The sequence below is a fragment of the Dermacentor andersoni genome, chromosome 6 (genome assembly GCF_023375885.2).
Source record: "Dermacentor andersoni chromosome 6, qqDerAnde1_hic_scaffold, whole genome shotgun sequence".
Taxonomy (NCBI): Eukaryota; Metazoa; Arthropoda; class Arachnida; order Ixodida; family Ixodidae; genus Dermacentor; species Dermacentor andersoni.
This window is the reverse complement of record NC_092819.1, coordinates 8,046,306-8,062,428: the sequence shown is the minus strand read 5'-3', so window position 1 is coordinate 8,062,428 and position 16,123 is coordinate 8,046,306. Positions and strand designations below refer to the sequence as shown.

The window sequence follows — 16,123 nt, the reverse complement described above, 5'->3', positions numbered from 1 at the left end:
GGAATGCACTCAAGATTTTTTCGTGTCTGTACCCCTTGAAAGCATTCAGGGGGGGCCGGGGCTTCTCTTGCAGACGCAGATCAGACTGACTCATCCCCAAGTCAGGGGGCAGTGCCTGATGTGGCTTTCATTTCCCCTACCATTGGGGGTTGGCTTGTGGGGTCAGGGGTCACAGTGGGTGAGTAGAGAGACGACAGAGGGGCTCCTTTTGCTTGCTGCACCCCTGTCCCCTCAGCCAGCTGTTTGGTGGTGTGTCCGCGAATGTGTGGTTGTCGCTTTCCTTTGGGGATTGAGTAGGGGGGGGGGGGGGGGACAGTTGGAGCGGGGGAGGGGGCGCTCTGCTTACACTTGAGTCCTTCCTCTCTTGGGCCACTCTAACACTCTCTTCTGCACAGAGGTCTGCATTGAACACATTTTACACTTGTTGCCTTTGTGTGTGGCGCCGAAAGCTCTGGCTTCACTTACCTGCCATGGAATTTGTTGTTGTCAATATGTATACAACTGTCAAAGACAGCCATAGTGTGTGGAGCTCAGAGCAGTTGTTTCCTTGAGACCTCCTTATACAGGCATGATCAGCGATTCTCTAAAACAGCTGTACAAAGCTGGCAGACACTGAAGCCAAGGAGAGTGTCTGGTTACTTGTGCTTGGCTAGGTGCACCCCTATTGATCTGATGTGTCTGGAGCCAAAGGATCATGCACATGGTGACACGCCGAGTCAAGAGTTCAGGCTTGCGATGCTGGGAAAGCATCACCTTTTTCATGTCCCTTCACTTAGCTAGCCTAGTCATTACATTTGACACCATCATACTTATCACTTCATGCCAATTCCTTCATAATTAGTCCTAACACATCCATTCCCATTACATTATCGGAGTTGTGATGAGTACTGCTCATATCACAAGCAGCCAGGAATTCTTTGCCGACCTCTGTGTTTGAGATCCTTTGCTGTTTCAAGTAAAGACATTGCATCTTGTAAATTGGGTTGTGAACTGCATTCCTGTGTTACGATAGTGCCATACTCTGTTTTGGCCTGTCATTGTCTCCTTTCCCTGATGGCCTTTCTTGCTGGTTGAGCGTAACAGGCAGTGTTCTCGTAGTTCACACTTGCTTCACTCACTTTTGGCTGCTCTGTATCAAGTTGCTGTCATGACCTACAGTGTAGCTTGCGCAGCACTGTTGTGTGAAGTTTCCCGCCTACTTTACTCTCACCTTTGTGGGCTTCTTGCTTTGTGGGGCCATTCAACTAGTGCACGTTCATTTGGGAATTGTGCGATGATGTGCACTGTTGCATTTGTTCTTTTCAATGCAAGATCTTTGACAATAATGGGCTACTAATCCGCAGCTGTTGCGACATTCATAATTTGTGATTCATGCCGAGAGTTGCAGTACCTTTCCATCTGTGGCATTTTCGACAATTTGGTAAATATAACCAATGTAATGCTTAGGCCACAGGATTTCTTGTAACAATTAGTCAGAAGCCTTAAATTCTGTCTTCAGAATTGTGAAGCACAAGATGCCTACAACCTTTTCATATTTAAGGGCCATAATAACCATATTACCATGGTAATGGCAATAGTTTAATAGTTTAATAAGCCTAATAATGCAAACAAATTATGACTAACCATCAACACTGAATTGGCAGTTTATTGTGTCCTTCACTTTTATTATTGTGGTTCTCATAGCTTGTAATTTTTGGCTATACATGTACATGGATTTTCTTTTCACACTAACCATCACTTGCACTTCAACACACCCACTGTGTTTTCACAGCTGATAATTTGACTAGAGCTACGAAATATAGTAATTACACATGGACACCCAAACACCATTAGACTGAAATCTATAGAGAATGATTTTTATCTGATTAACATAAACGTTTAAGATAACTAAATTACAGGACTCATTAGTGATGTAATGCAAAGCAGCTACATACACGAAACACTAGGTCTTTTCTTTCACATATTTTATACAGTACATATTAGTAGTTATATTTTTGGCATTTACGCGGCATTAGTATCCATCACATGATTTGTCAGAGGGCCTTATTTTTGTAAATTATTTATTACAGTTTGTTTTCCCACTGTATGGAAGAGCTCTTGGTTTATGCCACTTGAGAAGCTCCCCATAGGCTCCATGTTTAAGAATCCAGACACAGTAATTGAAGAATGGCATGGAGGTCAACTTATTGTTAGGCCACCTATGGACAGCAAAACTAACTGTAATATACCACTTCCTCTAGCACCACAACAAGAAAAATAAGAGTAGATTTGTGAAACCGCTGTAAAGAACAGCAAATAGGCATAACATTCAGTCAACACCAGTTTGATTTTCTAAAAGCCACATGTCAAGCTCAGAGAGCGACATGTGGATTGCTGCAGTTTCTGAAAGCTGACAGGGTTCCGTGACTAGCCACAGTCTCGTCGGTGTGCCTCATGATAAAGTGGAACCCTGAGTGTGCTCTCTCCTTTCTCTATATCCTGTGACCTTTCTCCCCCTTTAGGTAGGGTAACAAACCAGACATGCTTCTGGTTGATCTTCCTGCCTACTTTTCTCTTTCATTTTGAGCAGATTTTATCAGGTGGTAGGCATCAGAAATTTAATTTGGTCACTTACTGTTACCTCCGCAGATTGGTAGAATGGCTGGAATTTTGAAACCGGTATGATTGAGGAACTCTTGTGGTCAGTTGGGCTGGCAGACACTTTCTCCAGCTACATTTAACGGGGCATGACCGAGTGGCCTTGCAGTAAAAGCACTGACTGCTGGGCCATTTGACAGTGCATTGCTGGTGGGAAGTGCAGCGGCATGGAACGAGCACTGCATTATAACACGGCAAGCTGGGCGAGTTGGTGATTGAACATGTTCCTATGGGTGGGCAGCGCAACCCAGACGAAAGGCAAGAGGAATTACACGATACGAGCGCAGACTAACAACTGGTTTATGTTTTCAGGCAAGGGACTAAAATATACAGAAAATGTAAACACATGCAAAGTGACGCTTACAAGGGTGAAAGGGTGTTAGCCTATCTTGCCACTCAAAAACTCAGTTTCTTTACCCTGCAGAGTGACAGAAGTCTCGCTGACGCATGCGCCTGAGTTTACATGCATGAAGTAAGCTTCCATAATGTCGCAGTTCATTTGATTCATATTTTTTTACAATATTTCCATTTGTTCAAACATAGGTTTGCATAAACAATGTCTACAATGCGCAGCCAGATTAGAACCTGTTGCATTCCTGATCGCACCTTGGTGCTCCCTAAGGCGGATGTTAAGACAGCGTCCCGTCTGCCCAAAGTACTTTCTGCCGCACGAAACTGGAATGGTGTAGACCACTCCCACTGAGCATGCCACAAGCTGCCCCGAGTGTTTGACGCGGCACATATCCTCGGACACCTGTTTAGGTCTATTGCCAAGATTGCAAATCTTGTTTTACGAGTTCTTTGCTGAAAAGGCGACTTGAACACCATATTTCATGGCTGTCCTTTTTAACCCATGCCCCATCTGATGTACATAAGGGATGACTGCATACTTTTTTACTTCTATCACTCTGCAGAATAAAGAAATTGAGTTTTTGAATGGCAAGATAGGCTAACACCCTTTCACCCTTGTAAGCGTCACTTTACATGTGTTTACATTTTCTGTATATTTTAGTCCCTTGTTTGAAAAAAATCAACCAGTTAGTCTGCGCTCGTATCGTGTACTTCTCTTGTCTTTCATCCAGGTTGCTCGACCCTCCCATAGGAACGAGTACTGCTTTTCCTCCAGGAATCTTTGAAACCAGAGACCATACTTCGAGTCCAATGCCATAAGGGTTGTGTGCAATGACTGGCAAAGGCGGTAGGGTTGGTTGCATGGAAACAGGCAGCCATCACACCAGTGCTCAATACCTTGCGATTAGTATTGCATGTTGTTACTTAAGGTCAGGCAGGCCATGATGTTCTCAGATTTGACTCTTGTGAAACGTAAATATAACTTCAAATTTGGTTCAAGTTGCAAAGTAGTAGCAGCTATTTAAAGGGACACTAAAGCCAAATATTAAGTCATGCTAAAGTGATAGATTAGAGCTCGACATCTAAGGTGCCAATTGCGCACAGAGCTTTAGTAATCGTGAAATTGAGATAAATGCAGGACACAATTAGCGACTTCCCCGGCACATTCAAGTGCTTTTCATCCACCCAGGAGTAACACAGTGCTGTGAAGAAAACCCATATATGTTTCCTAGAGAGCCTTTAAGTTACATAAACATTCCCTTTGCCAAGTCAACCCACCTGCTTCTGCAACTGACAAAAATGTAAAGCCTGCCCTTGCGAGCTGAGCTGGCAGGCACTTGCCGTTCTGTCGGGCTCTACAGCCGGCTCTTGGCCACCGCAGACTCTTGCAGACATGGCCCACAAGTGCGCTGCTTGGTGTCTGGCCCCGACCCAGGAGAGGACCCCATGACGCGCAGCATGACGGCGTTGCCAAGCCAGCACAGTCGTGGACGGCGCAAGACAGACCTGATGCCAGTCATCCCGTGGAACCGGAGTGCAGCAGCCTCGGCCTCGCGCTCCCGGTCACCAGCCACGGCCCCATCGTCGTCCTCGTCAGGTGTGGCTCAGCGCGCCGTGAGCATGTCGCGCCTGGACATGCTTGCACAGCCGCGGCGGCCGCGGCTGCTTCCAGCCAGCCCCAGCACGGGTGCCTCTGCTGCCACGCCACCAAGTATGGCTGCCAAGAGCATGCTCAACTTGTCTTCAGGCAGCCCTCCTTCCAGGCGGGGGGTGGTAGACATGTCCCAAAGCATGGTGCTGTCAGGCAGGGGTGGGCTGGGGAGCAGCAAGCTGCGGTCGGCACGCAGCATGAGCCAGCTGGCAATTGCACCCCGCCCCACACGGGCCTCGCAGCTAAGGGCCACCAACCGGATGGCAGGAAGCGCAGGTGGGTGGCAGTGCATGCTTTGCTGCTAGGGACAGCTCTGCCATGTCTGCATGTTGGAAGTGTGACTTTAATGGCCAGTTCCGTTCGATTTTGCCACACTTGCATAATGCTGTGAAGTGTGGCAGTTGGTATATACCAGGCTTATGATATACATGGTCGCTTTAAGTACACAAATCTGACCACATTTTAATCACAGCCCTCTGGCTTGTACGGCAAATGCTTGTGAAAAGCTTCATGCTCAAGGCTACTTTGGGAGCTGTTATTCCAATGCATAGGGACAGAGAAATCATTTTGTTCAGCATCTGCTGAACCACTTTAGGTGCGATTTGTTGGACGTAAATGGTGAAAGTTAATCTCTGTTGGGAGCAGATTTCTTATTTTGATTATCGAATCTTTTTACAGATTTTGTCAAAGACCAGAAAATAGAAAAAATGAAACTACATCTCTTGAACTTGGCTGTAAAGGATGAGATTGCATTTCTATTAACTGCTCTCAACTAAGGCATCTAAAGCATGAAAATTTATATACTATACAACCATCTAAAATATGTCAGTAATTTATTAACGTAACTTTTGCAAAGACCCCAAAACAATTTAATGATTTCATGAAAGCTATGAAGTAATCCAACATAAAGAAATAATTTGTCTACATCAGACAATCTAACAGTTTACAAAAATTGCGATATCTGTTTTTTTGTTTTGCAGTTACATAGCTGTAAACTCTTTTTATTTTCTTTGTTCTTTTTGGATTTAAAGATTTCTTGGCAATACATTTGAGGTCCTAAATAAAAATTTTTATCCTTACAGTTGGCCAAATTGCAAGCTTTTTTTTTTGGGGGGGGGGGGGGGGCCAAGTGACAGTGCTTCTAGATAAATGAATTAACATCGGTTGCTCCAAAGTGGCTCACCAGTGGAGCGCTTCTTGCTTTATTTGGCTTGCACACTTGTATGAGTACTCTTCCTACCCTGACCATGGTGATGGGTTCCTTCCGACCACTTGTGAGTATGCCATCTTTCTTCTAACTTTTTTATTCACCACCACGGGACACTGCTGCTCATTCACCATCTTGGTATGCTTTGCATGGAATTCTTATTTCCTTAACTTTGTGTGCTGCCTGGAGGGAGGGTGGGTGGGGCTTTTGCTCAAGAGTGTTTTCACTCTTGACTTCCCTTACTTTCACTGCTTTGCAATCTCACTCTTCGCACTAAGCTTGTGTGATCTCCTAAAATAATTGGGGGCTTTTGGCCATGCACAAATATGCATCTGATATGCATGACAAGCCTACGCAATGATTTTTCATATCCATGCATTCATTATTTACATGTCTGCAACTTTCCAACTTGCACAAACACTTTCTCGGAGCACCTGCTTGTGACTAAATATATTTAGAGTGTTTCATGTACGTTATAAGATTTGAATGTTTCATGCACCTTTTCCTTTCCGGAAGATTAACACTGCAAAATTAATGTGTTGGTTAATATCTGCGGGTGTGGTATCTCCAAGGGCCTTTTCAGATACAGTACTATGTATTTTGCTTTCTTGTGTCAAGGTCATAGCACAAGCTAAAGATAACCTTAAAAACTACAGTGACATAAATATGAAACTGTAGTGAAATTACATCACCTCGTGCATGACAAGTGTTCCCATGGATTGCGATCAAGCTTTGTTCATCAGAGACTGTGAAGTGCTGTCATGTGTTGGTTGGTTGTGTATGTGCTCTAATTATATTGTTACTAGATAGGACAGGTCTATTCACTCTTTTCTATCTTCTAGCATATCCATTTATGTACGAACTAATGGGACACGCATGCTAACAGCTTGCCAAGTGGGCAGCAGATGAAACGCTCCGGCTTTAATTTCTTTTCATATAATATTGTTACGTGAACGAAGGATTAAGAACTGGAGACTATTTACAAAGTAACTTTGCAAAGGATAACTGCAGTGCTAGCCAGTTCAGCATGAGACAGCTCAAGAGCCAGAGAGCGTTCGTCGTCCACAAGAAACACGCAATATGCATCATTATCCCCGGCGGCAGGAGCACCGTCCCGGTGTGTCTAAATATCGGTGATAAAAGGAGAGTGATAAAGTTTGAGGCGTGCGACATGCACAACGTCGGTGGAATTCGGGGCAGATGAGGCACTGGTACTGACTGCATGGGGCGATTTCGTACGTAACTGGAATCGCGGCATGCAGCACTCGATATGGGCCTGTGTACTGAGACAGGAGTTTTTCTGACAGGCCAACGTGACGAGTTGGGGACCACAGGAGTACCAGAGATCCAGGCGAAAAGTGGATGTCTCTGTGTTGGCGATCGTACAAACGCCGTTGCTTCTCTTGGGAAGTCAGGAGGCGAGCGCGGGCAATTTCGCGTGCTTGGGCTGCCCTATAGTGATGGCGTCAAGTGCATACTTGCTGGTCTCTGCTGCGGCGAATGGAAGGGATGCGTTCAGTGGCAACGTCGGTTCTCGGCCGAACAACAGAAAGAATGGGGAATAACCGGTGGTGCCGTGATGCGAAGAATTATATGCAAAAGTGACATAGGATAGGGCAAGGTCCCAATCAGTATGGTTGGATGAGACATACTTTGCAAGCATGTCTGTTAGGGGGTGATTCAGACACTCCACCATTAGTCTGTGGATGGTAAGACGTAGTCATCTTGTGCTTGGTTGAGCAGTACTGCAGGATGTCGGCGATGACTTTAGAAAGAAACAATATGTGTAGATTTAATTAGATATGTGAGGAAGAGCATGTGCTTTATTAGGAAGTTATAGTCAGCCTTGTGCTAGCAGTGGTTTTGGCATTCGCTACTGGATCTTCAGCAAAGATGAGAGAGTTACCTAATGGCTCAGAAATAAAGGTAAAAAGCTAATTTTATTATTATTTGTCAAATGAAAGATGGGAAGATAGGACACACTAGAGCCAACTAAACCAAAGAACGGTGATTTTCAGCAACTCATTAATCTTGGTTGCGAACATCAACCTAGCAAATAAATTTACAAAATACAGCTGACGGACCTTTGATCTACAGCCTTATGATGCAAGTTAATGTGGCCAAACTAAAAGCCAAGGGGTGTCCGGAGCACATTAATTTGCTAGCGATATTCAAAATATTAATTGCTGATAGTTTTCATACTCTTAATGAATTGTGTGGCATGTTAGCATTTCATGTACTATTATCCTCCCAAAGTGTGGGGAGTGGGAGCAGTACATTGTAGCAAACACATTTCTTCGTGCACTCTGGGCACATCAGCCAGTGTGCTAGTTTGAAGATTACTAGTAAATGGCTCTGCCTATGAAGTGAGATTATGAGAAGTGCTGACTCTGTTCTTACTGTTCACTGAAAACCAGGTTTCTTGGAGAACAAGAAGCAGTGTTTTGTGCATGTACAAGCTACCACCTGTTTCTCAGGGTTTACAATCGGAGTGTTTACAGCATGGTGCTGCTGTATGCATGTGAAGACAAATTTGCTTGACAGCAAAACTTGTCATATAGTACGCTTAAGTGTGCTTTTGCCAGATTCTGCAACTGACTGTGAGCAAAAAAATGACAAATGAAATTCATGTGAACACACACACACACACACGCACGCACGCACACAGTAAAATCTTGATAATTCGAACCGGAAGGGGCCCGAAATTTTGTTCAGATTAAAAGAAGGATTTGTGCGTGAAGTATTCGTGCACTGTAGCACGATGCACAAATGGTGCGAGTCGTGAAATATCGCAGCACACAAGCACACAGCGAGCGAGAACCACTAAACTGCCCACGCCGGCCTACGCTTGCTTTCCGATAACGGCAGAAAACGAAACTTCAAGGAGCGGACTAAGCTGGCGCTGGCGCACACGCACGGTGACTGTCGAAGAATAGGCTGATGATGATTATTTTTTTCTAAGCAAGACAATCACAATACTTATGTTAAAAGTGAAACAATGTTACCACTTTGTCACGGTGCAACAAACGTTATCATATTTCGTAAACAACCTAAGAAGCAATTAAAGTGGACAAATTTGATGCTTTACACATAACATGAGAGCACAGTCGTGAATGAAATGCCGGCAAAACTCATGTAGTCGAGGCACCAGACAAAAGCCATGTGCAATGCAAAACCTATATTTTGTTTACATGTTAAATCTCCTTAATAAGATGTCTTGTATGCCAATTATGGGCTATATTTCCTGCTATTCAGTTCAGTTCAGTTCAAAACTTGTTCAATTTTGCTGGAGCATGCATAAGCGCTTCCACTAATGTCTGAGGCACATATCTTTGGTGTTTACTGCATATCTGATGAAGCTTCCGTATCTGTGTATAGCTACCGGCAAGGAGCAGCAGTCACCATCACGACCTCGTTCATCTATGTCAGTGGCATCTGAGCACTCGGTCGCCTCTAGCCAGATGTCCTCATCGGTGGTGATGCGTCCAAGGCCACCTCCACGGAAGCCCAGGCCACTCAGCATTGCAGGCACCATCCCGGACAAAGCGCTGCAAAGTAGGCAAAATCTTGTCACAGAAAAGACAGGTATGCACCAAGCTACTACCACGGTGACAAGTGTGCAGTTTATTTTTTCAACTCTGCAGTGCTGCTTGGTTCCACATTCTAGTGTCGCACATTTGCATACATTGGTCTCTTCAGTGATGGGACATCTTTTGCTTGCTACTAACATGATAGTTTACATGTCCCCACACTGTGAGCTTTCGTTCTTTTCCACTCACGTGCTTGGTTGAGATTCTTTTTTTTTTTTAGACGAGGTGACCGTTTTCAACTTCCAGTAAAATTGGTTTTGACATGAACCATTCAAATGCAGACAAAAATTGCAGACACAGTATGTGAGGATGTTTGATCACTTGAGAGTGCATTACAGCATTGCTGCTCAGCCAGCCTCCAATGAACATGTTGCAGTTTCACATATCCTGGGGAGTGTGAGGAAGAGGAATATTAGAGGGCATTTCAGTGTAACTGCTCTTAATTTTTTGTCGTTAGAACCTGCTATGACTACAGTCAAATCTCGATATACAGTGCAGTCCACTTATAACGATATCGAGAAAGACGAAAAATATGATCGTTATAACCGATGATCGCTATATCTGGACTGCAGTTATCAAAAAAAAAAAAAAATTAAACGCGTTTGCGCTCTTTACCTTTGCAGCTCTGAACTCGAACTCGCTACTTGCTCTAAAGAATAGATGATGTAGACAGTAGGCCGTGAAAAACAAACTTTATTTCTAGCGCCAATGACCGTGTCAAGGATTAGGCGCGCCGAAATAGTCCGAAATCTGCACTTGCTTTTGCGGCAGCTTCAGCTTCACAACCGCGGTGTGCGTGGATTCCAGCTGCTGCGCGAACACTGGCGGCAATCCTTTAGCATGCATAAAATCAATTAAGGAGTCGATCGACGATAGTGCACTTTGCGTGGACATCGTGGTCGGGGTCAAGGAGCCACTGTCGATTTCGTTGTCACTGTCGCTGATGCCGTCGCCACCGTCGCACAACTTTGCGTCTGTCGAGACAGCACATCTTCGGCGATCGCCTCGTCGGTGACCTCATCGCAGAACGAGGCAGCACTGTCTGCAGTCAAAAACCCCTCCTTCGACACACCACCTGTGTCACCAGTAGGAACGAGCTCCCAGAGCTCGGTTATGTCAGCGACTTCTACCGGGTCGGTCTCAGCGGGTTGGGGAAGTTCGTCCTTACGCACAAAGCCCGCCTTCTTGAAGGAATTGGTGATGAACCACTGGTAAAGCGCCTCTTCAACATCGGCGTTCAAAGGGTCTCTAACCCCTTTTCCGCTGATCGGAATGGCCGCTGATAGCTCCTGCCTTCACAATCGCGGTGCTCCCTGTTTTCAAGATGGTTGATATCGTTAACTGGACGAGCTCATACTTCTTCACGAGGGCGCTCACCTTGAAGCCGCATCGAGAGTCCTGCAAAATATCTATCTTCGTGTCAAGCGACACAGCTTTGCGCTTTGCGCTTTGTCGGCGCCATCTTCGAACTGGGTTGAACCGTTGGTTGCACGCTGCTTCGGTGGCGTCAGCCTGCTATCGCAAGAGAGACGCGGGACGGGCGGCGTGTTTCTATGGCGCCACCGCGCCACTTTGCTTGTCGCTTCTTTTTTTTTCTTTCTCTCTCTTTCGGAGCGACTGTGGCCGTCGTGAAGCAGCTAGCGCCATCTTGTGGCGCGCTGCGCCAACGTTGGCTGCGCCTACTCGTGCGCGGGCGGGGCGAGACGCGCTGCGCGGTAATGGCGGCAGATACGAACTTACGGAGGTAAACATCGCCTCGCCTCGACATCGTTCGTTTCAGGGAACTAAGCAACGCAAACGTTACGATTATTTGGCACGGAAAACGCCGTCCAGACTGCAAAATTTTGATCGTTATATCCGATATGCGGTGAATAACCTATCGTTATAAATGGTTTTTTTCCCCATAGACCTAATGCATAAAATGACACTCTCATGTCGACCCATCGTTATAACCGATATATCGTTATATGTGGTATCGTTATAAGTGGACTGCACTGTATAACGAATCATGCGGGATCGCCGAAAATTGTTCATTATGTTGAAATATCGTTGTAATGAAAACATTGTGGTTATAAGCCAGTGGACAAGCCTAGGAATGAAAATGACATACCTTGGCAATAGACGCATGTGCAGACGAGCATACTCTCAAATAAAAATGTTTCACTCACTTCAAAGCTGCTTTATTTGAATAAATAAGTGGTTTTGTTCTGGTGCATGCCAGAAGAAAATCACTTGGGAATCGTGGGAATGCATCTACATCCAAAAAGGGCTGCGATACTGATGACATTGTGCAACATTCTCAATTATCGCCATAATTTTATATAAGCCTGGTATTCAACTTCACTTTTCTCTAAAATAGGCTCTGTCTTCCTGGTGACGAAAACAAATGCCAGCAGTCTTAACAACCAAAAAAAAGGAAGAAAGTAAAAGAAAAGTATGAATTTTACTTGATCCAATGTTTACTTTTGGTGCTAAAGGCCTCTGTCATTCTAATGTCGCAGCCTCTTGTGCTGCTCATTATTTTGACCTTAAGTTAAAGCAAAATGAAGCACAGCTGTGTATATACTTGCTGCCTTGAGTTCTCACATGCCTGCACAAAATTAAACACCATTTGTCTTGTTTTTTTAACATGGCACCTTCTGATGAGACCAGATTTACTTGAGCATTCCAGGAAATATGGTAGAAGTTATACATTCAATAGAGCACACGTGAAGGAGCATGAGAAGTAAACTGAGCTGCAGTGCAGTGAGCAGTTGAAGGGGAAGTAGTACAGTCGCCGACCTTTTATTCGGTCCTCACGGGGACTGCGGAAATGTCCGAATAAACAGGTGTCCGAAAAAGCAGATTAAGAAAAAAAAAAAAATGAAATACTTTATTTCCACGCACTTAATCGGGCTCGGCAGTAGGCTTGAAGAAATCGTGAATGCGCCATTACACGCTGTTCCGTTTACGCACAATCAGATAAGCCTGAATCTCGGAGAGGGTCGTACGGTCACTATAGGCAGCTGAAAGCACAGTCACTGCTTGTACACACTCCGCATGCGACGGCAGCGTAGCACATGGTGCGCCATCTTCCGACTCAAGAGTCATCGTCCGGCGGTGCTCCAGAAACGTGACGAATGATCTCGCCGTCGTCGAGTTCTACGCATGTCAGCACAGCAGTGTCAGCACCTGTGAAACTGTCAAATGAGACGGTGTCCGGAATCGCAATGTAACCACTGCGCAGGTCTCAGCAGAACATTTTCCGCGTCAGTAGGGAGCACATCAGGAGGCGACAAATCTTAGGCCTCCCATCAACCGCTGGCCGGAATTCCCCAGCGCAGTCTGCGCTGGCACTGTCGGCGCCATTAGACACTTGACGCGATGTTTCCGTATGCCGCGTTGGATCACCGGAACCTCGACACAGCACACAAAGCAAACACCACCATGCCGACATCAGTCGCACAAACAAAAAACGTGGCCTACTCGCAGTGTCATGCGCGAAGAAACAAATCAGCTGCTGGATTGTCTTGACATGGCTTACTAAGCTGAAACCGGAACTGCTGTAGAGCCACTCTATTGAACCGGGCAGAAACGATGATGATGAGCGGGGATTTGCAGTAGCGCCACTTCGTGGAGCAGCAAGGAGGCTCTGTTCAAAACAAAAATGGTGTTCAGCAAGTCGAACCATGCACCGGTCAGAGTTGGTGCATGGTGCTCTCGATCGAGTTGGCTCAAGGAGTGTCCGAAAAATCAGACGAGAGGTTGCAAGGTGTCCGAACTTTCGGCAGTTGTTATACATTATGGTCTATGGTGTTACGACTTTGCACCGGTGCCACCACTGTTACGACTTTGAGGTGGTCCCGTAGCGCTCGTCACCCGTTTCATGACAGAGCGTTGGTAGCGAAGACTCCGAGTCAGGCGTCGGTGAGAATAACAAAAGGGACTTTATACACTATATACTGGTCATTATACAGGACATGAAGGGATCGGCACTGGGGCCGAGAGCTCACAGCAAACGCGACTGTTCTCGCACGGCGACGTCCGGCGAAAACGCGTGACACATCTCACTCCAGTCGAGAGCGGCACTCAGCTCCCGGTGGATCGGCGGATCCGGTTTTCTAGGCGGCGCGCCCCGGCTTATAAGCCCCCAGAAACCATTGTCACTCAAACGGCCCAATACAAAGTGAGCACTCGACGGTCATCCGAGAGGTCTAACCAGCGACCGCGCTGGCCCCCCGGTTCAAAGTTGTCGGGCGCGGTGACCTCCAGGCAAGGGCAGGTACGGCGCCGGGCTGTCTGGCACTTGGCGACACGTTTGAACATGTTGCCCGCCGATGCTTCTCCGGAGGACACCACTGTCTGACGGCTCAGCATCTTGACTTGTCAAGGGAGAATTAGGGCGCTGTGCCTTTCAGCGCAGCCCCGGGTTTGTCCAAAGGGCGCTCGCAGGATAAATTCTGCATCTTGCAGATTCGGAATCCGGGCTTGTGGTAATGGCACAACAATGGGGAGAATGGCGGTGTCGCGAAGCAGACCGAATAATCGAGCATGTCCGAATTTTTGGAGTCCGGAAAATCAGTCGGCGACTGTATCTTATTATTTGAAATTATATTTTATTTTGTTTATTTATTTATTTACTTTACTTATTTACTTTATTTATTTTATTTATTTACAAAATACTGCAGACCGGATCGGTCCAAGCAGGTCTATATAAAAGCGGTCAAGCGGTCCATATAAAAAGCAACATAGGTTATGAGACCACATGCAAGTTGTAGGTGTATATTAAGAAACTGGGAGGAAAACGGCAAAGTTCAGTAGTGCGCATGCACCGATGCATGCACCGATGAGACTTGCAATGAAGTGCTGATTTCGTGAATGGATAGCATGTGAAGTCGACAGTATTGATGTTGACAGAGGATGGGACAAACCAAAAGCTGAAGCGGTGAAGTTATGAAATTTGTGGGTCTCAGAGAAGATGTAGCGGTGGTAGAAAATCTTTGCAAGAGGCCTATGTTTTTTTTTATTATTATTGTGTCTAAAGCCTGCAGTTAACAGCAACAATGCACTCTCTTCACCCACAGCACCTGTGATGGTGGAGAAGAAAAAGTCGACGAGATCATCAAATGGCACTGAAACGGTGGCTAGCACCGCACCCGAGGTGCCACCCAAGCCAGCCCACCTGCGCAAGCCACAAAAGCCTCAGCCACCAGCTGCCTCAGCCTTCCGAAGAGAACAGCGCCCACCAGCTCCTCCTGCCAGGACTGCCAAGGATACGCCACCCAAGGAGCGGGCAGGTTCCAAAGAGAAGAGCCTCTTGGTGGCCAAGGATCCTAGCCACACCATGGGGCCTTCTCAGGGTTTGCAAGCTTCCCTGCCAACAGCAGCAGTTGCTCCAATTGTGGCCACAGCGGCTGCAAAGCCAGCTTCAGTGGCCGTGTCTGGGGCGACAGAACCTGCCACAGCACCCCCAGATGTGGTTGCTTCAAATGTAATCGCAGCAGCAGACCAGCAGCAGGGGACACCGTCTACAGAAAACAACTCTTCTGATGTGCAGGCTGCAGTGGCCGACCAGGTGGCTACCCCTCTCCATCTCTCTTTTTTGGTCAAAATGTGTGCATTTGCAGGTGTTTCTTATTTACATTTGTTTTTAGACGTCTAAGAGAAGGCACAGGCTTCTTTTTTGTTGTTTCCATTAACGGGTTTAATCTTATGGTGAATAGTATGGCAAGTTAAAGATTCGAAGCTCCCACAGGACAAAGAAAAAAGACATGAACACGAGTAGGATGCAGGGTAGGCCTTATGTTTTACTCTGCTTATGCTTACTTTGTTTATTCACAGTATGCATTATGTTATCAAGGAAATGGAATATTTCATGTTGACACACCTTTGTGGTTGCCCCAACTTTCTGGGCTGCTCTGAAATTAGTGCGATAAAGGAAGAATTTACCTAGACCATCCGAGTAGCTTTTTCGCAGCTGCATTGGTACCATGGTAGCTTAGGGAAGCGTGTACATGTTAGCATAATGAAGCACATCATTGCTGACTGAGCATTTGCTGCCTTGATGCAGTAAAAGCTCATTAATTCACAACTCGTTAATTCGAAATTTCTGAGAATTAGAAGTAACCGCCATGGTCCGTCTAGCAATGTATGGAAAGCAATATGTAACGCATCACGCTAATTCACACTGAAATCCGCTCCGTCACCGATAATTTGAACTCCGCGCCATCGTGGATGGGGAGAGTGCTAGTGCGCAAGAGCACCATGGGAGCACGTTGGTGATGCTGGCATCGCCGCACAGCTTTGCTTTTTCCATCTGCGGCCCTTTGTTTAGGCCTGACTGGAGAGAGATGCATTTGCACCTGGCCAGGCATGACCAATGTCTCTGTTGCAGGTCGCTTCTCTCCTGTGAGGTTCCGTACAAAGCTCAAGGGCGATAAAATCGCTGCCGTGCACCCTATGTTGTATATGTGAGCAAAAGCGTGCGAGGGTGAGCCGGCGTATGTGGCTCAATCTTGCATGTGCGAGTGAGGAAGGCGGGGTGGATGCGCGCCCTCTCCTGTCGCGCGCGAGGCACGGGGTGAGACGGAGGAGAGAGGGGGGGGGGTTCTTCTCCGGTGGCCGCTGCTTACGGCGTGGCCACATGGGTGCGGTACCTTGAAAGCGATCTGTGACGTGGCCAAAGTGCATGCCTGTGTGGGCTTCATC

The 16,123-nt window shown here is 46.4% G+C and overlaps 1 protein-coding gene across 18 annotated transcripts in view; it reads left to right on the top strand.

The window, feature by feature from the left end:
* LOC126521214 (uncharacterized) overlaps positions 1–16,123 on the top strand; it is a 145,635-nt gene that overhangs the window by 74,688 nt on the left and 54,824 nt on the right. For 13 of the 18 annotated variants that reach the window (XM_050169837.2, XM_050169833.2, XM_050169828.2 and 10 more), the window contains 4 exons: positions 74–178; positions 4,370–4,915; positions 9,225–9,431; positions 14,500–14,990. In XM_050169837.2, coding sequence (XP_050025794.1) covers positions 74–178; positions 4,370–4,915; positions 9,225–9,431; positions 14,500–14,990 — 1,349 coding nt within the window. The remainder of the gene's footprint in view (positions 1–73; positions 179–4,369; positions 4,916–9,224; positions 9,432–14,499; positions 14,991–16,123) is intronic. The other 5 variants (XM_050169831.2, XM_050169839.2, XM_050169836.2 and 2 more) reach the window with 5 other exon arrangements.